The sequence below is a fragment of the Carassius carassius genome, chromosome 3 (genome assembly GCF_963082965.1).
Source record: "Carassius carassius chromosome 3, fCarCar2.1, whole genome shotgun sequence".
Lineage (NCBI taxonomy): Eukaryota > Metazoa > Chordata > Actinopteri > Cypriniformes > Cyprinidae > Carassius > Carassius carassius.
The window spans coordinates 38,572,729-38,594,110 of record NC_081757.1 but is presented as its reverse complement, the minus strand read 5'-3'; the positions used below and the strand labels follow the sequence as shown (position 1 = coordinate 38,594,110).

At 37.2% G+C, this 21,382-nt stretch overlaps 2 protein-coding genes across 4 annotated transcripts in view; one reads left to right on the top strand and one right to left on the bottom strand.

The window, feature by feature from the left end:
- Positions 1-1,165: 1,165 nt before the first annotated feature.
- dkk3a (dickkopf WNT signaling pathway inhibitor 3a) lies at positions 1,166-12,533 on the top strand. 2 transcript variants are annotated; one of them, XM_059537758.1, is made up of 8 exons: positions 1,167-1,449; positions 2,390-2,515; positions 3,317-3,391; positions 4,718-4,795; positions 6,182-6,274; positions 7,931-8,072; positions 11,409-11,565; positions 12,394-12,533. In XM_059537758.1, the coding sequence occupies exons 1-8, from the start codon at positions 1,252-1,254 to the stop codon at positions 12,479-12,481; spliced, it is 957 nt and encodes a 318-aa protein (XP_059393741.1). In that variant the 5' UTR covers positions 1,167-1,251; the 3' UTR covers positions 12,482-12,533. The 2 variants fall into 2 exon arrangements, with proteins under 2 accessions (XP_059393748.1, XP_059393741.1); XM_059537765.1 differs by lacking the exon at positions 4,718-4,795 and having other exon boundaries at positions 1,166-1,449.
- Positions 12,534-14,079: 1,546 nt separating this feature from the next.
- Positions 14,080-21,382, bottom strand: part of usp47 (ubiquitin specific peptidase 47) — a 41,427-nt gene continuing 34,124 nt past the window's right edge. For both annotated transcript variants that reach the window (XM_059537738.1, XM_059537746.1), the window contains 8 exons: positions 20,689-20,864; positions 20,504-20,584; positions 20,304-20,419; positions 17,835-17,953; positions 17,623-17,753; positions 17,486-17,533; positions 17,248-17,378; positions 14,080-15,581 (listed from right to left, as the gene is read on the bottom strand). In XM_059537738.1, the coding sequence (XP_059393721.1) occupies positions 15,407-15,581; positions 17,248-17,378; positions 17,486-17,533; positions 17,623-17,753; positions 17,835-17,953; positions 20,304-20,419; positions 20,504-20,584; positions 20,689-20,864 (977 nt within the window). In that variant the 3' untranslated portion in view covers positions 14,080-15,406. The remainder of the gene's footprint in view (positions 15,582-17,247; positions 17,379-17,485; positions 17,534-17,622; positions 17,754-17,834; positions 17,954-20,303; positions 20,420-20,503; positions 20,585-20,688; positions 20,865-21,382) is intronic.

Below are 21,382 nucleotides of genomic sequence, written 5' to 3'. Positions count from 1 at the left end.
GTGCTCCTATTATTACGGTAGGCAAATTGGTGTGGGTCCAGTCTGGGTGGGAGGCCACACTTGAGGTGTGCTAGGACCAGTCGCTCAAAGCACTTCATAACAATAGGTATTGTAACAATAGGTAACAAAAAAATCAACATTAATTGCGTTCATGAATCTTCAAAACAAATCACTCTTTTCAGTCAGATCTGAGATTGGATTGATTCAGTTTATCAAGTTCTGACTGGCCATAAAATAGATGGCTAATCGTCTGAGTTTTTCCATATACTTTGAACACATATTTTACATGAAAGAAAACCACATTCTACAGATTTATGAAGGGGGGGGGGGTCGAGGTGGTGAGAACCAAAAACAGAACTTAACTGAACTAATATTTAATGCAAAAAATAGCCAATAGTGGTGATTCATTCGTGACTCGAGTCTTCTATATTCTCAGTGAGTCATGAATCATTTGATTCGTTAAAAAGTAGCGCAAACGCCATGCCTCTGTCGACTTTACGTCAGTGGCCTAATGTTTGTTTGGTCAAAAATAGCTAACGACAAAAGATTATTGTTTAGCATTCCTTGTGTATGCAGTTTCGAACATTAGGCTATGCCTTTTTTAAATGCACAAATAGTAATAATAATAATAATGATAATAAGCTAATAATAGTATTAATAATGATAATAATTTATTTGTGCATAGCACTTTTTAATAAGGAGAAATGAGAGCGCCTGATTACGGAGCCCCGCACATGACACGCAGGGTAAAAGTATTAGTTTAGCAAATCGAGGAAACGAATTAGTAAATCGTGCAGACGATTTTTTTTTCTTGCATGTCATGTGCGGGGCTCCAGAAGAAGAAAAAAACATTTATAAAACATAACATAAAGAGGCTTACATCTAGTTAAATACAAATAAATAAAGCATAAAATAAATGCACAAACTAAGGAAAACTTCGTACGAAATGTTGTGAATCACAAAAATATTATAACTGTTCGTCACCGTTAATTTGCATATGTCAAATTGACAAATTAAATTCGCGTAAATTCACTAAATAAGGTCTCCCGTATGCAGTAAATGTGAATAGCTAGAGATGCAGTACAAAGAGGTTTGCGTTAGTGTGGATGCGCATCGTCCCGCCTCGCCTCGCGCAGCTGGAGCTCCTCTGATCAGACACACACACACACACACACACACACACACACTGCACAGACAGCAGCCGCTCTCTGATCACACACACACTGCACAGACACCAGCCGCTCTGTCAACATGTTTCTGCTCGGATTCAGCCTGTGCCTGGCCATCGTCCATGGAATTGTCCCCGAGATATCTAAAACAGACATGGACATCATTGCAAACATGGAAACAAATGTAGAAGAAGGACCAACGACACTGAGCAATATGTTCAAAGAGGTGGAGGAACTGATGGAGGACACGCAGCAGAAGCTGGAGGACGCGGTGCAGCAGGTTTTTGCTTTAAAATACAGACCAGTTATTGTTCTTCACTTATGAATATCTCTCAGAGTAGATCTGGGGAATTATTTTAAACATCTCTCATGACTAATAGCGTTTGAGTTTTAATAATAGCATCACTGGCTGCAGCACATGCCAAATCTGTGCAGTTTTCCTAAAAATGATCCATCACAGCTTAATTAGATGCTCATCTCTTTCTAAATTGATATATTAGAAAGCAGAGTGAAATTTCCATATAAACTGAGACTGACTAATATTGTTATGACCAATAAGGATTAATTTCATAACCTTAAACTACACTTTTTCATACCACCTGTGCATACCATTGTTGGGTGTTATTCTTCAGAGACCTCCCAAATTTGCCATTGTTCATCATCTTTATATATATATATATATATACGCACACACACACACACACATATTGATTAAATTGTTTATCAGATCTTAAAGACCTTTTATCTCTTTACACAAATAATGTGGTCAAATCTAAAGTGGTTTAAAAATATATCATTTAATATTACTGATTAAACATTTAGACAGTTCCCACTCTGAGGGAGCTCATTATGAAGTTCCACATTATAAAGAATTATAAAGATGTGCAAATCATAAAATACTTTAGTTCTTGCAATGTTCAGAACTAGGACAGTCTATACAATTATTTTGTAAATCCCACTTACTCAGTTATCAAGAACTGAAAAAGTTATGGAAATTCATTGGTTCACAAGTTGCAGAAACCTTTACATCAATGAAGGTGATTTTTAAGGGTCAGTTCATGTAGAAATAGCTCATTTGATAGTTGGGAAATTGTACTTATTGCAGCATTTCCTCGCTCTCTCTCTCTCTCTCTCTCTCTCTCTCTCTCTCTCTCTCTCTCTCTCTCTCTATCTCTCTCTCTCTCTCTCTCTCTCTCTCTCTCTCCCTCTCTCTCTCTCAGATAGACAATGAGACAGCAAAATCCAGTCTCCATCCACACAATGTCTCTTCAAATCTCCAAAATTACAGCAGTATTGAAATCATAGCTGGGAATCAATCCATTTATACTGCTGAGAGAATCAATAAGGTGGGTAAAGAGCTTTTGCCTGGTTCGCAGAGGCAGTTTAAATACAGTTATATTACTCTCCACAATACTTCATTCTGATTGGTCAGATCATTTGGCATAATGACCACTTAAAGCTTTGAGGTTTCCAAACTCAAAACCTTTGCTGAGCATTTTGTCCTTAAATCTGCAGTGCACCAAAGACAGTCTCAAAAACACGATTTGAACGGGGTTTGAATCCCGTCAATCCAGAACACAGGTTGTGTAGCATTAGCAACACATCATTAGCTGTTCGTTATCAGTTACAAATGAAATCAATGTCCAACATTGTACTTTAAGTGTTACTTAAAATGTATTACCTTTCTGATAGATGGACTTAAAGAAGACTCTATAATATTCTTCCTCTTCTTTAGAATCAGTTTCTGGTTCATACATTATATGAATGAATCCCATATTGCCACTTGCCATTGTTTAGCATTTATCACTGTAGTTAACTGAGTGAAAATAGGCAGATTTGAACTGCTGAGATCGAGTGGAGGCGGGGACTTATTTGCATATTCATGTATTAATGTTTACTAAATGAGGTAAAGATGTAGAATTATATTCATGCCATTTTAATGCATACATTTAATACTAAATATAGTTCTCCAGTTTCTTTTCACATACTCAAAGTATAACTTATTATTTTGAGTACATTTATTCATTAATGTGTTACGAAATAAGTGGGATAATGTACAATCTGAATGTATTTCAAATGAATGTACAATCATTTTAAATGCATGACAATATAAGAGTCTAAATTAATTTCTGTGTTTTTACTCCCAGACAACGGACAATTCAACCGAAGATACAAACTTGACAACCATACAACCCAGAGATAAAGAGAACAGCATTGATCATGTAAGCTGTCTGTCTGTCCGTCCATCTTCTTGTCACTCTGTCTACTTGTGTCTGAAAAACCTTTATCTGCCACAGCCAAAACCCTTTTATTTGCACACATCTTCTCAAAGACGTCAGGAGTAGTAGTAGTGTTCGGGAAGAGGAATAGGCCTACTCTTCATCAGCTTTAATTTCCCGTCTGACTGAAATAAGGCTGTCTGCTGTGTATTGACCTGCTCTTCTAGATGGCAGGGCTCTGGGTCTGAGGTGGCAGTTCAGCTGACAAGGCAAGATAACGGCAGATAATCGACAGATCTCGTCTACGTCTCGTCTTTACGGATGCATTTGACATTTTAGATCCTCTTAATTCCAGTCGTCCAGGAAGATCAGACAAAGAAGCCATGAAAAACACAAGCCAGTTTGTAGTTTATTGGTCAATTTATTGAACCTTTAGATAAAATTTTAACAATATTCTCAAAAATGTTTTGTTCATATAATGCTCATATAGTATGATATAGGAGAATATGGATCTCATACTCGAGAAGGAAACAACCACTCATTTTTATTTAGAGGACTAAACTGCACAAAAAATATCTTATGCACTCATCTGAGTGATTTGAAAATGATATTGATGCATTTCCTGTTGAAACCGTTAGTTCCAAATAGCTAACAGACATACAATCACATGAATGATGATTTGCTAGTCAGTTGCAGGTGCTATGAGAGGGAGGGACATTTGTTCTAGACAGCATTTGATTGGACAAGAATCTGTGCAGTGCACGATGAGTCATGAATATTTTGGTCTAGGTTTTCCAGATGATGTTTTTCCATCTAAATATGTATATTTGCCAAAATAAACATTTAGGAGTGTACTAACCTAAAACAGATATTGACTAAAATCACAAAATTAAAAAGTTCATTATTCACTTGCTCTTGTGTAATTTCAATGTCTTTTTTTCTTCAGTGGAATCATAATAGAAGATAATTTGAGATTTTATTTTCTTCACAATGGTAACTAGAATGGTTTAGTTACCAACATTCTGCTAAATATCTTCTGTGTTCTGCAAAAGAAAGAAAGTCGTACAGGTTTGGAATGACATGAGGGTGAGTAAATGTAACAGCAGGGGATCTTTACCTGTACAATTGATATTGTCCTAAGCAACTGGTTTCCTAGATACAATAATTCTTGTGTCATTCTCCAGTTGCTTCTCACATACTAAAAGTATAACTCATTATTCTGAGTACATTTATTCATTAATATGTGTTAAGTAATAAGTGGGATGTCACATAACATTAAATGCATGGCAATATAAGCGTCTAAATTTTTTTAAATGTTTTTACTCCCAGACAATGGTCAATTCAACCAAAGATACAAACAACTTGACAACCATACAATCCAGAGATAAAGAGAACAGCATTGATCACGTAAGCTGTCTGTCTGTCCGTCTATCTTTTTTGTCTCTCTGTCTACTTGTGGTATTTATTTGCCACAGCCAAAACCATTTTATTTGCACACATCTTCTCAAAGACGTCAGGAGTAGTAGTAGTGTTCGGGAAGAGGAATAGGCCTACTCTTCGTCAGCTTTAATTTCCTGTCTGACTGAAATAACATCAGACAAAGAAGCCAAAAGCACAAGCCAGTTTGTAGTTTATTGGTCAGTTTATTGAACCTTTTGAAAAAATTGAAACAAAATAAAAATTTAAAAAAGTTCCAGATAATAGACATAAAAATCACATGAATGATGATTTGCTAGTCATTTACAGGTGCTATGAGAGGGAGGGACATTTGTTCTAGACAGCATTTGATTGGACTAGAATCTGTGCAGTGCATGATGAGTCATGAATATTTTGGTCTAGTTTTTCAAGATGATGTTTTTCCATTTTAAATATGTGTATTTGCAAAAATAAAATAAAAGAAAGTCGTAAAGATTTGGAATGACATGAGGGTGAGTAAATGACAGAATTTTCATTTTTGGATAGACTGTCGCTATATGAGTCTGATTTATAATAATATAATTGCAGTGATTGTATTTAATGTTTAAATCACTCATTTGATTCTTCTAAAGGTAACGGAAGGAATTACTTTTTCTCTGTTAAATATTTATGAACCAGGATGAATAAGGAGGGAAATGGAGCATTAAAGGGTTAGTTCACCCAAAAATTTAAATCATGTCATTAATGACAAATATTACGACTTTATTCAGCATCGTCTTCTCTTCTGGAAGAAGAAGACAATGCTGAATAAAGTCATAATTTTTAGTTATTTTTGGACCAAAATGTATTTTCGATGCTTCAACAAATTCTAACTGACCCTCTGATGTCACATGGACTACTTTGATGATGTTTTTCTTACCTTTCTGGACATGGACAGTAGACCGTACACACAGTTTCAATGGAGAGACTGAGAGCTCTCGGACTAAATCTAAAATATCTTCAGCTTTGCATCACATGAATCACAATTATTTTCCATATTACTGTAGTTTTTCCTGTATTTTTCATCAGTAGTCTTACTGGTTTGGAACGACATGAGAGTGAGTCATTAATGACATCATTTTCATTTTTGGCTGAACTAACCCTTTAAGGGATAAAAAGCTTTTTGTCCAACATTTCAGCATCAGCCTAAATGTGGGGATGTAGAAAAATACTGCACCTATCATATGACCACCTCATATCCTGCCAAAATCCTGTGAATGTTGTTTTAACTCTGTGAAGTACAGCTATGCTATTTGTTCCTCACATAAATGTGTGGGTTATGACTGTTATTTTAGTTCACAAGGTCTGGAATGTTGTTTTTTTTTTTCTGTCTCTCAGGACTGTATCATTGATGAAGACTGTGAGAAGGGTAGCTACTGTCTCTACGACACAAAGAGCTCAAGGTGTCTGCCCTGCAAACACACTGATGCGGTAAGTGCTTTCCAATTTTAACAGACCAGGCACATTTGAAGTACACTTGACCTCTGCTGTATCCAGTAAGAGATCATCAAGTTAGCATGTTAGGTGTTCAGCCTAGTCATAGTTAGTTTCATGTGCTCATTATTTCCTACTTTCTCTGGGTCTCTGCACAAATATAATACAGAGTAATGTTTTCCAATAACATGATGCAACTGAGTCAGCATTGTGACTGCATTGCAGTACAAGTGCACCTGGAATCTGATATGCCAAAGCGTTCCTCCTTTGGGTTTCACATCAAAGTGCGCAGATTGCTAAATATGAGCAGCTTCTCCGGCCCAAGATAGGACATAGAGTTCACCTCGCGGCACAGGAAGTAGGGTAGCCAACTAAGCAGAATACAGATGTGCATTACTCCTGCAGGATATTGTTGAAGCAGATTCGAACACCCAGTCAAAACAAACTGTTTCTGCTTATTAGAGAGCCTCGCTAAGGCTTTGAACAAACGTAAACATGTATGGAACATTGTGCAAACAGTTTTCTTAGATTTTCTTTTGGCATACGATAAAAGGGTGAAAAAATACATTGGGGGGCCTGCAGAGATGAATGACACAAGAATATTAAAGAATGACTCTTGTGACCCTAAATAACTTTTATTTATTGGTCCTTTTTGGCGAATCGATAAACATACAGCATGTCCTGAGGAATCGGATTCAACAAATGACTTACAAGCCAGTTCTTTGTAGTGAATCAGTAGCATAAAGTACTACCCGTAAAGTTAGATTTGCTGGAATCGCAAATGAATGATTCTTTTTAGCCAGTACTTTTGACTAAATCAGTAGCATACAGTGTAACCTGCATAGGTTGATTTGCTAATGACTCATTTGAGCTTTTTCTTTTTAACGAATCAATTACATACAGTGCAGCCAGTGGAAGAGTCCGATTCTCACACTATTGACTCTTATTAGCCATTTGTAAATGTTTCAATAGCACAAAATTGCAATGGAAACAAATTTCTGAACAAATGACTCATGTGAGACGATACTTTTTAATGAATTAATAGCATACCGCACAACCAGTGGAGTCTGAATCCTAAATGATTCTTATGAACCAGGTCTAGTGAACCAACCGCATATAGCCAAAGTCCTATAGTATACACAATAGAGTCCGATTCCTGAATGAATGACACCCATGAGCCATTTTTTTAAGTGAATTAGTAGCACACATTGCAGCCAGTAGAGTCGAAGTACAGAATGAATGAGTTATGAGCCAGTTTATTTTAATGAATCATAACAATTATGAATCAGCCAGTGTGGTTAACCAACTGATTCACATACTGAACCACAAGTTTGTATTTTTGTCTGTCTTTTACAAGAATTATTTCACATTTCGGAGATGTTTCTGAGAACAGAACACTAGAGCAAAACCCGGCACTAACGTTTATACAGGCTAAGTCTGTTTACGTCTAGTCTTAAATATACTGTTAACTTTGATCATTTGAAGAATGAAGCGGTCTGAGGAGTAAATCCCATAGTCAGTGTTCTTGAGATGCATTGCTGTGCATCAGTGTCCTGAAAGAACGAATTGTTTGATTCAATATAAGCATGAATTATGTGTCCTGGAATCATTTGAACCTTCTCAACCCATTGTATGTTCTGCATCCCCCCTCAGACATGCACCAAAGATGAGGAATGCTGTGCGGGACAGCTGTGTGTGTGGGGTCAGTGTGCAAACAACACAAAGGGAGAAGCAGGAACTATCTGTCAGTTCCAAAGTGACTGTAAGGAGGAGTTCTGCTGTGCCTTCCATAAAGGTATGATTAACTTGCATCAAATGAGCTTGTAACATTGTCTGTTAAACATCTTGACTAACCTGCTGAATAGTGCATATATTGTTAACTACAGGCGCGCAGATGGCACTAGGGACGGGGGGGACATGACCCCCCCAGATTCATAGTGATCCGGTCCGTCCCCCTCACTGTCTCAATAAAAGGCTCTATTGGTAAACAGAGGATTAATCTGAGTTTCCGCTATGTACAGTAGCCTAAGTAGTGGTGACCCGGCCCGCCGCTCCTTAAACGTGTACTAAACGATGTTTGAAACATGCTTTTGACCACAGTGTCTGACCGAGTCCCAAAACACACTTGAAGCTAATCAGCGGTAAGGGGCATGTCTTGTCCTGATAGCGAGAAGAGAGCGCTCAATTTGACTGCACAGGACGCATATTACATTACATTTACATTTAGCAGACGCTTTTATTCAAAATTAGCATATTAGCAGATCGACTACAGATTGAGAGAGATTGCAGATAAAAAAAAGAGGGTTTACAATCAGGCAAGAGGTAGGACCCACGTAAATATCGGAGCAGCTTTCCAGCGGTGGAGAGAAACTCAAGGATTGGGAAGGGCTCGAATCGGACGCCGAGGTTTCTTTGTTTCTTTTTGATAGGTAACGTTGATTTTGCGTTGTTTCACACAACTTATCCGTGTTGGCTTTTGTTTGAATTTGCTTGTGTGTCATCTTTGCTTGTTTCCGCGATCGTCGTTGCCATGGTTGCGTATGTACCTTCATAAAAGGGGCGAGGTGCGGTGGCCGAGAGAGCTCAACGCGCTGCAACTTCACAAAACGCGTTCAAATAGAAAAAGCACCAGCAAATTAAGAAAACATCTTCATCAGTTTGACAGCACACGTGCTGCAAATACTCGCAACACAACGAAATACAAAAACAAGCTGCAAATGCTAAAAATTTTTTTGAGTATTGATTACCATTTGTATAACCACAGTTGTACAAATACCATGGTTAAACTATGGTTAGAGTAGTAAATCCATGGTTAATTTGTGCATGCTTACAGTAACCACTTTTTGTGTGCTTTGTTTATATAATAAATGCATTTCTTAATTCATTCATTTCAATAGTAAAACCATAGGCTAAGTTTAGTTTTTGTAAGGTAAGTTGTAAAAGTAGCCAGCTTACATAACCGTTCACAGTTACCGTAATTGTGTATTAAGTAAGCTTATTTAGGCTAATAATATCCACACACAAAAAAAGCTAAGGAATTGTATGACCAGGATTGTTAAAATAAACAAAGATCTTTTCAGAGCAAACATTGATAAATTATGTCCCAGCCATATTTGTCACTTTACGGTTCCCTTAAATATTTCTGATGTGGTCTGTGTTTTTGCAGCACATTTCTTTATTTGTTTGTATTGTGAGTATTTGCAGCAAGTGTTGTCAAACTGATGAAGATGTTTTCTTAATTTGCAGGTATTTTTGTCATTTGCAGCACGTTTAGCTCTTTCGGCCACCGGTGCAGGTCCTGTTGGGGTATGGGTGTGTTTGTTTTGGTGCTAAAGATTCGGGTCAGGGCAGACGTAGGCTGAAGCACAATAATAATCTAACCATTACTCTGTACCCAACTTCTCACTACACGCTGTTCTGTTGTCAACTTGTCATACACACGACCATGGTGCTGCCACTGACATTTATGTTCTCTGTGTGTGTATGTGCTATGACTCTTTGACCCCGGGGTCCTACGAGGAGGTGGTAGCTGCCTCAATTGTGCCTGTGGCAGTAACCATAGTGATCATATACAGGTGCATCTAAAAAAATGTGAATGTCATGGAAAAGTTCTTTATTTTTTGTAATTTAATTAAAAAAGCAAACTTTCTTATATTCTAGATTCATTGCACACAGACTGAAATATTTCAAGAGTTTTTTGTTTTAATTCTGATGGTGACTTATAGCTTAGAAAAATAGAAAGTAGGAAACTTTTAAAGAAAAATATAAATCCAAAGTAGGTTTAATTATGCACTCAATACTTGGTTGGGCTTCAGTGTGTCGTGGAATGAAGGTGATCAGCCTGTGGCACTGCTGAGGTTTTATTGAAGCCCAGGTTGCTTTGAAAGCGCTCTTCATCTCCTCTGTATTGTTTGTCAGATGTTACTTATCTTCCTCTTCACAATACCACATAGATTCTCTGTGAGGTTCAGGTCAGTTGAGTTGGCTGGCCAATCAAGCACAGTAATATCATGGTCAGCAAACCACTTGGAAGTGGTTTTGGCACTGTGGGCAGGGGCTAAAGTCCTGCTGGAAGAGCAGATGGAAGATGAAAGTGCTCCCAAAAACCATCCTGGTAGATGGCTGCATTGACCTTGAACTTGATAAAACATAATGGAGCAACACCAGCAGACATCATGGCTCCCCAAATCACCTCTGACTTTAGAAACTTCACAATGGGCTTTGGATTCTGTGCCTCTCCAGTCTTCAGACATTGACTTCCAAATTAAATGCTAAATTTACTTTCATCTGAAAAGAGGACTGTGGACCACTGAGCAACAGTCCAGTTCATTTTCTCCTTACCCCAGGTGAAATACTTCTGATGATTTTTCTGGTTCAAGAGTTGCATGGTTCTAGGAATGTGACAGCTATAGCTCTTTTCCTGAAGACGTCTGAGTGTAGTGACTCTTGATGCGCTGACACTAGCTTCAGTCCACTCCTTGTGACACTCTTCCAAGTTCTTGAATTGCTTTTCCTGATAATCTTCTCAAGGCTGTGGTCATCCCTGTTGCTTGTGCTCTTTTCCTACCACACCTTTTCCTTTTAATCAACTCTCTATGAATATATTTTGATACAGCACTCTGTAAACAGCCAGTCCTTTCAGCAATGACCTGGCTTAACCTCCTTGTGGAGGGTGTTGATGATTGTCTTCTGGACAACTGTCAAGTCAATATTCTTTCCCATAAGTGTGGTTGCATGTTCTGAACTAGCCCAGGAGGTACCCTGTATTTATACTCAAAATTAATCAAACCATTCAAGCTCAAAATAGAATATTAAAATTTTTGAGATATACAGAATTTTTTTATTTTCTTAAGCTGTAAGTCGTAACCATCAGAATTTAAACAAAAAAGTATTGAAATATTTCAGTTTGTGTGCAATGAATCTAGAATATAAGAAAGTTTGCTTTTTTGAATTAAGTTACAAGACCTTTTCTATGATACTCAAATCTTTTGAGATTCAATTGTACTGTTGTCTATGACTGAGCTGGTGATTTTTCTGGACTGAATTTTTTTTTACTGCTGAGCAGCTTGGTCCCCCCCAGTTAAAAAATCCCATCTGCGCCCCTGGTTAACTACTTGTTTTCAATTTTCAGCCCTGCTGTTACCAGTGTGCAACTCTAAGCCAATAGAACGTGAACGTTGCATCATTTCAGCCAATCACCTGATGGAGCTGCTGTCATGGGATTTTAAGGGGGAGGGTCCTCAAGAGCACTGCCCATGTGCCGGTGATCTGCAGTGCCAACATCTTGGGTAAGAAGCCATCCTCTCCTGGCTGTTTTCACTTAACATGACATAAATATGTTCATATTTAAATATTATATATGAATATTTATGAACTACCAGTCAAAAGCTTGAAGTAAGATTTATTTTTTTCCATCATTTATTTGATTTAAAAACAGTAATATTTTGAAGTATTATTACTATTTGAAAGAACTGTTTTCTATTTCGATGTATTTTAAAATGTAATTTATTCTGGTGATGCACAGCTGAATTTTCAACATCATTACTCCAGTCTTCAGTGGCACACGATCCTTCAGAAATCATTATAATATGGTGATATTATAATGTAAACTATATAAACTCTAATTTTTAGTGATCATCTTTTATGTGCACTGTTTTAGGTAGAAATTTTAAATAAAGTTCAAAAAAGCTTGGGGTTTGTAAGAGCTTTTTTAGAAAAAAAAAGAAAGAAAAAAATAAATAAATGATTAGTTCTATTTAGAAAAACTTAAACCGCTAAAAAGACATTTATAATCTTAAAAAAATACAATTTCAAATAAATGCTTTATATTCATCATAGAATCCTGAAAAAAATGTAGCAGTTTCCACAAAAATATTAAGCAGCAGAGTTTTTCAACATTGAGATGCAAATCATTGTATTCGAATGATTTCTGAAAGATCATGTGACACTGAAGACACTGAAAAATTCAGCTTTGCATCACATGAATCACAATTATTTTCCATATTACTGTAGTTTTTCCTGTATTTTTCATCAGTCTTATCATAAAATACTTTTCTAGACTTAATGAAATAATATATGAATGATTAAAATTAAATAGGGATCACTCTCTTTGTCAGACGAGGTGCACTGTGCCTGAAGAGTCAGAACTCCAGCGAGGAAGAGCTCGCCGACACACTCTACTCTGAGATTGACTACATCATCTAGTGAGATGAAGAGAAGCTAAGCTGCTGAAACAGACATGAACGCTTCATCACCACTCCAAAGCTTTGTAGGAAACGCCTTCATTATAAATCACCCAAACAGTATTGAATGTGCCTGAATCTTAAGACCGTTCACACTGACAGCGATTTGAAAGTATCAAGCTGCCTGGAAGTCATGCATTTCCAAAGAAAGTTGGCGATTTGAAGGGACACAGGTGATGGTTGGAGACATAAAATGGCACGACAACACTTCATGCAACAGTCACATGTGAGATACTGTAGTTGAGCGAGTTACATTCCCTGCAACTTTGATTCATGCGCCTTTTCATAGGATGATGATTTGTTTAATTGGATTTGTGATAAGATTTTCAGCAGTAATATTTGGGCATCCAGCAGATCAAATCATTGTCAGTGTGAACAGCCCTCAAGTGTTGAAGCTCAACTATGAATTCTGAGCATTGCAAAGAAGCACTTATTATTAATGTACAGTATTAATGCTTTAAGAATACATCAGGCAGCAAAATGGAAAGAGGAAAACTCAGTTGAGAGCCAATCCATCTTAGTTTAGTGTAGCAGCCAAAGTGACGCACCTATACGAAACCTCTTGTAATTTACCCAGGTAATGAACAAACTTGCTCTAGAAAATAAAAGGTTGAAAAACATGTTGTTTATCATTTTTATATATGATATGAATCAAAGTTTAGACTTTTTTTTAATTTGTTAAAATGTGTAAAGGTGTGGTCACATTTACTGTTGTTTGTCAAATTCTTTACAGACGAAATCCAGTCATGATTTTTTTTGCCTAAAGATTGCTAATGTGACTTCACCTTAAAAGTGTAGGTTTAAATTTTGATGTCAGTTGGAGATCTTTCGCAGACTAAATGCATCCATTACAATAGGAATTCATCCATGCAATTGTTAATTTTGCACAAGGGCAACGATTTCCCATTGCAGATTTCACAAATGTGAATCTGCCCATTGCCCAACAGAAAGCCACTTAGTTTGAAAGTGACTTATTTTTGAGCTGTGCTTCATATATAGCTATACTTGACAACAGACTATGGACATTTTTTGAATGAAATGGCGTTAATGTGTCCACACCTTAAGACTACACAAACACCAACCGCACATGAGAAATTATTGCTATTTATGAATGAACCATTTCTGCAGCTTAAAGGGACAGTTCACCCAGAATTAAAATAATTTACTCACCCTCAAGTTGTTCTGAAGATTTTAGAATTTCTTCTGTTGAACATTAAAGAAGATATTCCGAAAAATGATAGCCATTAGCATCTAGAATATATTTTATACTAAGAAAGTCAATGACTATCTTCAACTGTTTGGTAACGAACATTGTACAAAATATCTTTTACGTTCAACAGAAGAAACTACTCGAGGGTGAGTAAATGATGAAAAAAAATGATATCCCGTTTAAAAAGAGGTTAGGTTATAGTATGCTAACATTTAATATAATATTTTATATAATTTCATAAAATCAAGCAAAATTTGATTCCTTGTATAACCCTATAAAATAGCAGATCATATTCTTCTTTAAAATATGAGCTCTTCGTATACGTCAACCTGGAAGCAGGCAGACAGAGATTGATTGTTGATTTTTATTTCAGTATTGGCATGTCTACTGTGAACAGCTTGTGGCAGCATTAGGAGCCCAGCAGCCATTGGGTCGAGCTCCGACATTGGCGCTCCTCCAATGGGGCGTCAGCACCCTTCGCTTTCAAGCTACGCGAAAACAGCAGCGAGAAGCATTTCCACGCATGCACACACACACACACACACACAAACCTGCCACATCCGAACACTCTCTGTTCACACACTGTGCAGAAATAAAAACAAAAAATGAAAAAACACAGGACATGTCTAAATGGAAAAAGAAAAGCAGAGTACGGATCAAAAAATTAAAACACATGCCATTAAAAGTCACTCAAGACCTAACATCGTCATCAGTCTGTAGTGAAATAATTTACAAGAAAAAAACAAAAACAAATGAATCGGGTGAACAAAGCGCACTACTTGATTCATACTGCCCTACTCTTAAAGCCTTGCAAAATTCATATGTACCAGTGTCACTAGCCCCTATAGGAAGTGTAGTGAGAGGAGGTGGGCGGAGCTCCCTACAAAGAGGGTGGAGCTTCAGCAGTCAGTGGGCAGCACCCACACACAAAAGGAAGCATGAACTGCAAGAATAGAACCTCTTCAGCCAAAAATGAAGCATTTAATTTCACAACTATGTGTTAAATAAAAAGGAGAGATATCCCAATATTCAAGTGAGAGCATCACACCCAAAACTTCAAGTGAAAGTGTCACTACGACTCGAGTCGATCAAAGAGCTCTATGCAATGGAGGATGAGCAGTGCCGTCACCCCTGCGGGCGCTCGGAGGTGGCTGGATACGTTACACGCTGTGCTCGAGTACTGAATAGACTCAGGATGATGGACGTTGAGAACGTGAGAATTCGATGCGTTCGATCACATCTCAGAATCAGAGAGTGAGTGATGGACAAACAGCAAATGAAGAACGACGGGACAAAAATCAATGGAGATGGTGCACTGAGAGTGCAAACAGGTGAAAGAAATAAAGAGGGCGATAAAATATCTCTCCCAAACTGCCCCGTTTCCTCTAACGAGTGCACCCATCTCTGTATTACTAAATTGATTTATCTGAATGATATTGAACTTGAAATAGCTTTTGCACTTCCCTTTAAACTTTACAGTACAATAAACTATGGTGCACAATAGTACTCTGAGCCACGCTAATGCGTTCTGGAGCTCAAAGAAGAGAGCGTCAGCCGGACAGCACTGGTGACGTTGATTCAACGTGGGGCCCAAACGCCAGGGTCGCTGGCGAGGCAGCGCTACACTGCAGAAGGCAGGCCAGATAGAAAATAGGGAAGGATAGTTTCCTCCCCCCCTCAGTCCTGTCCAGGGTCTTTGGTGGGCCCTCCGTCTAAGTAAATTTTGAGGGCCTTCTCTTTGCGTGGGGAGTAGCTGATCCGGTGACCCGTCTTCAGCAGGCGGCTGCTCTCCTTCTTCATCAGTTCATTGCGCTGCTCCTCAGACAGCTCCATGAGCTCCTCAGTGCTGTCCCTGCAGAGATGGGCACAGACATGCATGCTTGACTAATTGACCAACAAGCAACTAGTTAATTACAGATTAAGTTGACTAGTCGGTTTATCTTATCTTTAATAGCAATGTTAAGATTTAAATTAAAGGTAGTTCTATTTAAAGTAACGAATTTATGAGACAATTTTGACTTGTGGATTTATATTAACGGTAACTGTTAACCCGCAAGCATTTTTGAAAAAAGTTGTCAACCAATGCAAACAATTTTGATGATTTTCAGTTAAATTTGATGGTCTCCAGTATATTTTGCTGTATGAATATCTGAATATGGAATCCAACAAAATAAAGAGCAGAACCTCTTTTTTTAAACAAAAAAATCTGTTTTATTCTAGCTTAACGCATTCTTTTTTTTTCTATCAACACTTGATTATAGGTGGTTTCATAAAAATGTATAGTTTTGTACAAAAAGGTGAGAAAAATCTACTTTTTTTTAATCAAAAACTACATCTGGATAATATTCAGTTTGATTATCAAAGCATAAATCCAGTAAAATGCCTCCATCAATACCTCCAAAGCTTGCACAGACATATACCACTTCCTGGATCAACATTTTACTCCATAGCAATATGCAGTTTTCATTTATATGATGTCTATTGCTGATGATCGCATTATTTTTAATATGCATCTGTTTACATAAGAGATGTAATTTCTCCATCCTGTTCACGTGTTTTTTTGTTCTGGAGGTTTTGTACTCGTTCCGAAGATGTGCCCCGAGTGTATAACACTGTAAAAGCTGTAAAAACTTGTTTTTGGTGGGGAAGCATCGTTCTAAATGACGAGAAGGTTCAAATAAATTATTATTATTATTATTCATGACATTTATAAATTTACATAAATCGAAAAAGTAATTGATAATAATTAAAAATATATAGCAATTAATTATATTAACATTTTATATTATGAAAAATATTTGCTTTATAATTCAAACAATAATTAAATATTTACTTAACAATATCATATATGACATCATAATAATTTATAATATATAAATATAACAAAAATCTAACATTGCTATAAAAAATATTTAAAAGATGATTATTTAGCCAGGACTTAAGACAGCTAGATGACACTTTTTTTGTGTCACTTTTTTGACTTTTGCAAAAAAAAAAAAAAACAGGGATCTCTGGATGCAGATAACAAAATTATAATAAAAATAATAATACGTACAAATTGTTCATTTACATACAATACCAACATTGTAACAATACAAAGCTGGTTGAAATATGATGAAGTTGTTCTTGAACAATTAAAACTGCGTTATTAAAACAATTCAACACTAACTCAAACTAACCAATACATAACTAACAGACTAGCCTAATTGTAAAGAGTTTTCACAGGACCAAATAAACTAGCCTTTTGTACAACTCACAAACTGGTTGATTTTGAAAATGTAACATTACAAAGCTGGTAGAAAATTGGCAATTATCTTTAACAATTAAAACCACACTGTTAAAACAGGAAAGAAATCAATTCAATTAAATATAACATATAGCCATTTCATAGAACCAGCTTAACTAGTCTTTGACAACTCGCTGACTAGTTTAGTCTAAAAATCTTGTTTTTTTGCATATTTCATTACTTAACTAGTAAAAACGAATAATCAAGTGTATGTGAAAGGGAAAGGCTTCACCTGTAGAAGATCACAGCGCCATCATCACAGATGTAGAGTGGCCAGACATTAAGGGTGGAGACTTTAGGATTCCAGTCTAAATCCTGATGGATCTCCAACACCGAAATGTCACAAGGAAAAGTTCCCCGTCCCTGTAGGAGCAACAAGACAGTCAGCTCTGAAGCACTACAGGAAGGGCATCTGAAACACAACCACATCTGTAAAATGTAAATCTGATACGCAAAGACTACTACTGTACCTTGGCAAACTCCAAGTTCTCAAGAGGAATTCCACTCAATTCACTGAGCTGAGGGAACAAAATATGACATAAATGTTAAAACATTAAAACTCACATGAAGAGGAAAAAGAATTCTAAGCGTTTCATACTCCACATACTTTCTCCTTGAGCTCCTCTACGCCGCTGCTCTCCAGCACCACCTCCTGGAAGACCTCCAGCTTCATCTGGGCTGGGCACCAGCGACGGGTCAGAACCGCTAACTGCGACATGGACTTCATCCGCTCCGGTTCTACATGCAAGAAAGCCATTAAATGCCAAAATATACGAGGTGTTGGACTTGAATATTTATGACAACTATGATGGTCTTCACCTTCAAGGACTTCGAGGAACACCTCCCAGTTACTGGAGATGTTGATGTCCTCCTCATAGACGTGATAATCCAGAAACACTGTGCCTGGGTTCTTCCAGGTCTTCTTCCTGAGTCTAAACCTGTGACACACAGAGCAACACGCATCTTGTTAAAATTCTGAGGCATCAATCCTCCTGTTCTGTGAGTCAGTGCATTTAAAAGGTCAGTTGCTGCAGTAAAGCACTGAGATGCGTCACTGCAGCGTGGAGAAGGTGGATGTGCGTCCAAAACTGCTGCAGCAATTCATGAGTCAGGCCTGTAACAACAACAGCCATCCCATGAACAAGAAAACATGATGATTTTTCATTACATTTTCAATTAAAAAACAAACATAAAATACATCTAAAATGTAAAAGTATGCAACAGATTTAAAGTTTACGTTCTTTTAAAGGGTCATATGACGCTTTTTTTAAAGATCTTTATTTTGTGTATTTGGTGTAACAGAATATGTTGACATGCTTTAATGTTCAAAAAACACATTTTTCAAATACTGTACATTATTGTAGGTCCTCTATGCCCCGGCTCTCTCAAACGAGTCATTTTCTACAAAGTCCCTCGTTCTGACTAGCACAGTCTGCTCTGATTGGCCAACTGACACAGTGCATTGTGATTGGTCGAACACCGCAAGCACTAATCTGAAATGTTAATGCTCCTTTCCATTATCATGAGCTTCATCTTTCAAAATAAATGTAAAGACAGTTAATAATGTCCTTAGATTTACCATCAGTTCAAGCCGAAAGGGGAACAGAGTCACGTGACAGACACATGAAGCTTGTATGTGTTTGCAGTACACAAGCCACGGACGGTTAAAACAGCTGACTCCACTGTGTGATAGTCTCTCTCTTGCTCTCTCTCTCACACAGATACACGCACACACACACACACACACACACACACACACACACACGCGAGGAGCAAAACTTTGCATTTGAACAGTCAATAGCAAATACTTAAACTAATAAAACATACTTCCAGTATTCAGATTCAGAAGAACCAGACTGTTGTAGCAAAGTCAGAATGACCTCCTCTCCTGGGTTCACGAAACTGTCGTCCATAAAATGTGTTGCTGTTGTGTTGTTAGTAATCTTAAAGATTCCTAAATGCATCTGCTTTCTGAAGCACAAATAAAGTGCTTTTGCTTTCGTCTAGATACACACAGCATTTCCCTGACATGACTGCTTCAACACTAACTGTGTTACTGAAACTACGCCTTCTTTCTTTGCGGCATTACGCAAATATTTCCACATCGTGATGTAGACATGTAGGGGCGAGTTTGAATGAGCCGTTTTAGAGGGGTGTGGCAGAGTCTTAACTTTGATAAAGAATATCTCTTTGGTTTATAGACTTTAGTCTTTGCAACTTCAGGGATCTTGTCTATGCACAATCAGCTTGTAACACTCCAAAAAGAAAGGAAAACTTGAAATCGCATCATATGATCCTTTTAATTCAGCTTTAAGAGGTCACGCCATGATGCATCAATCCTCTATTGGTCACACATGATATGAAAATGTCATAGTTCATCAAACTTGCACTTTGGAATGCAGTGAAATGCACACAAGTTTTAAAAACCTTCCCCCAGCATTCATATGAATATGATTGGAGGTCAGTGTAATGAAAAGTGTAGTGTGATGCCCCTTAAAAATGCAAAAAATGGTTTGCTTCATAGTCTGTGATTTTGCAAAGCCAAAAGGAAAAACATGAATGTTAACAAGCCACAATCATTACAAAAGATGTTCACATAGATGAAAAATCATGAATGTTTCCAGTGCAAAAAAACTTGAGGCCATGATATTTTAAGTGAAATCAAAGAATGAACTTGTGGTGTCAAAAGAAAAACAAAAAAACGCCAAAAGTTCATTTCAAGTGTTCAAAACGGCTAGCCAAAGCAAAAATTGGGACAAAAAAGTTAGCTCTGATTTGTGAACACTCAAAATATCACTTCTTTGATGTGGTTAATTTTCTTCCATTCAGTCAGGAAACTGCTCATTTTAAAGCAGGGTTTGGGGGTTTTTTTGGAAGGAAAATTCTCAGACAACACTGCATCGTCTCGCGGAGCCCAATATCCTCATCTTTGATGAGTATTTTGACCATTTAGGTTTTTTTTTTTATTAAACTAAGTACTACTGGTGTCCAGATCAAAACCATTTCAAATAGGCATTTTCCAGACCTCTGCTGAGAAGGAAATTTAGAGACCAGGCTTTAATTGATTTGAAGCACTCTACTGTATAAAGTGCCATATGACATGACTTGACTGCAGTGCCAAATTGCAGAGCTCTGGTAAACATATTCCCATCACTGTGATCAGATGCTTTAAGCTTCTGTTTTCTTACGGCTGTCAATTTGGTTGCAAAAAGCAATGAAGAACTTCACCGTTCACATCACTTCAGGGCCTTTAGCAGGACAAATATAAAATGTTTGATATGGGCTTACCTATCTATACTGAGGTCCAGTTTGCACTGGTCTTTGAGTTGAGGCAGCAACTCCTCCTTAGACTGTCGAACAGTCATGCCTTTAGCAAACACAGTGTCCAAAAGAAACTTACAGGGCTGTCAAAACAAAATTGTCAGTTTCAGAATACTCATTCCTCTGCAGAATAAACAAAACGCATTTCCAAACTCTTTGTCTCTCACCTCTGGGTCATTGACTAGCAGCTGGTACACCTTCACCCTGTATTCTCCTTTCTTCAGTGCACGTCCCAATCGAATCGTGATCTTTTCAACAGCAGAGCATACAAACAAAGCGTGGCATTTATGCATCTTTAGTGGCGCCAAACAGAATTTAGCTAGGATAGGAGAAAGTAAAGACAGAATCTCACCTTGTTATCATCAGAGAAAGAGGAGAGCGTCTCATTGAGCCGCACACTCTCAAACTCCTGGTTGTTGGCATAAACCCGGAAGACTTTAAACTGAGTGGAGGGGACGCCAACAAACGGCTCTAGATTCTGTTTGAATGCTGCCAATGTGATCCTCTTGTCAACATGGACAAGTAAACCTGAAACATTAGAAACATTAACTTGTTTACTTAAATGTGTGTTCAACAGAAACAGATGGTTATTTGTTTAGTTTAACGATTAGTTTTACTGTTTGAATCTTTTTGGTTTCATCTTATATTTTGGTTTTAAATACTGATAAAAAAGGGTCAAATAGACATTAGAATTAATTAGATTTGGAGCTCAAATTGTGTTTTAGGTTACCAGCCAACTGACTAGGTTTACGCAATATAGGAAACAAAAATGACACATACACATTTTTTTCCCTGTAATATACAATACAGCAATTTTCATCGAACGACTTGAAAGGTTATATTTGGAAAAATTTAAAATCAACCTAAAATGTTTAAGGCAATTTTGTTGGGGAGAATCTGCCTAGAAAATAAAATACTATAAAAAAAAAAAAAAAGTAAAATGTCTTTGTACTCTGTACTGTAACATTTTAATGGCATGCAAACCATCATCATAGGGTTATAAGATTACATAAATTCAGTATTGGAACTTTATAATATTAAATTAA

Excerpts from the sequence above, each read along its gene's own strand:
- dkk3a (XM_059537758.1), top strand. The coding sequence starts at position 1,252 with ATGTTTCTGCTCGGATTCAGCCTGTGCCTGGCCATCGTCCATGGAATT. Across the intron at positions 4,796-6,181 it reads AAGAGAACAGCATTGATCAC|GACTGTATCATTGATGAAGA; the intron begins GTAAGCTGTCTG and ends TCTGTCTCTCAG. Across the intron at positions 11,566-12,393 it reads CTGCAGTGCCAACATCTTGG|ACGAGGTGCACTGTGCCTGA; the intron begins GTAAGAAGCCAT and ends TCTCTTTGTCAG.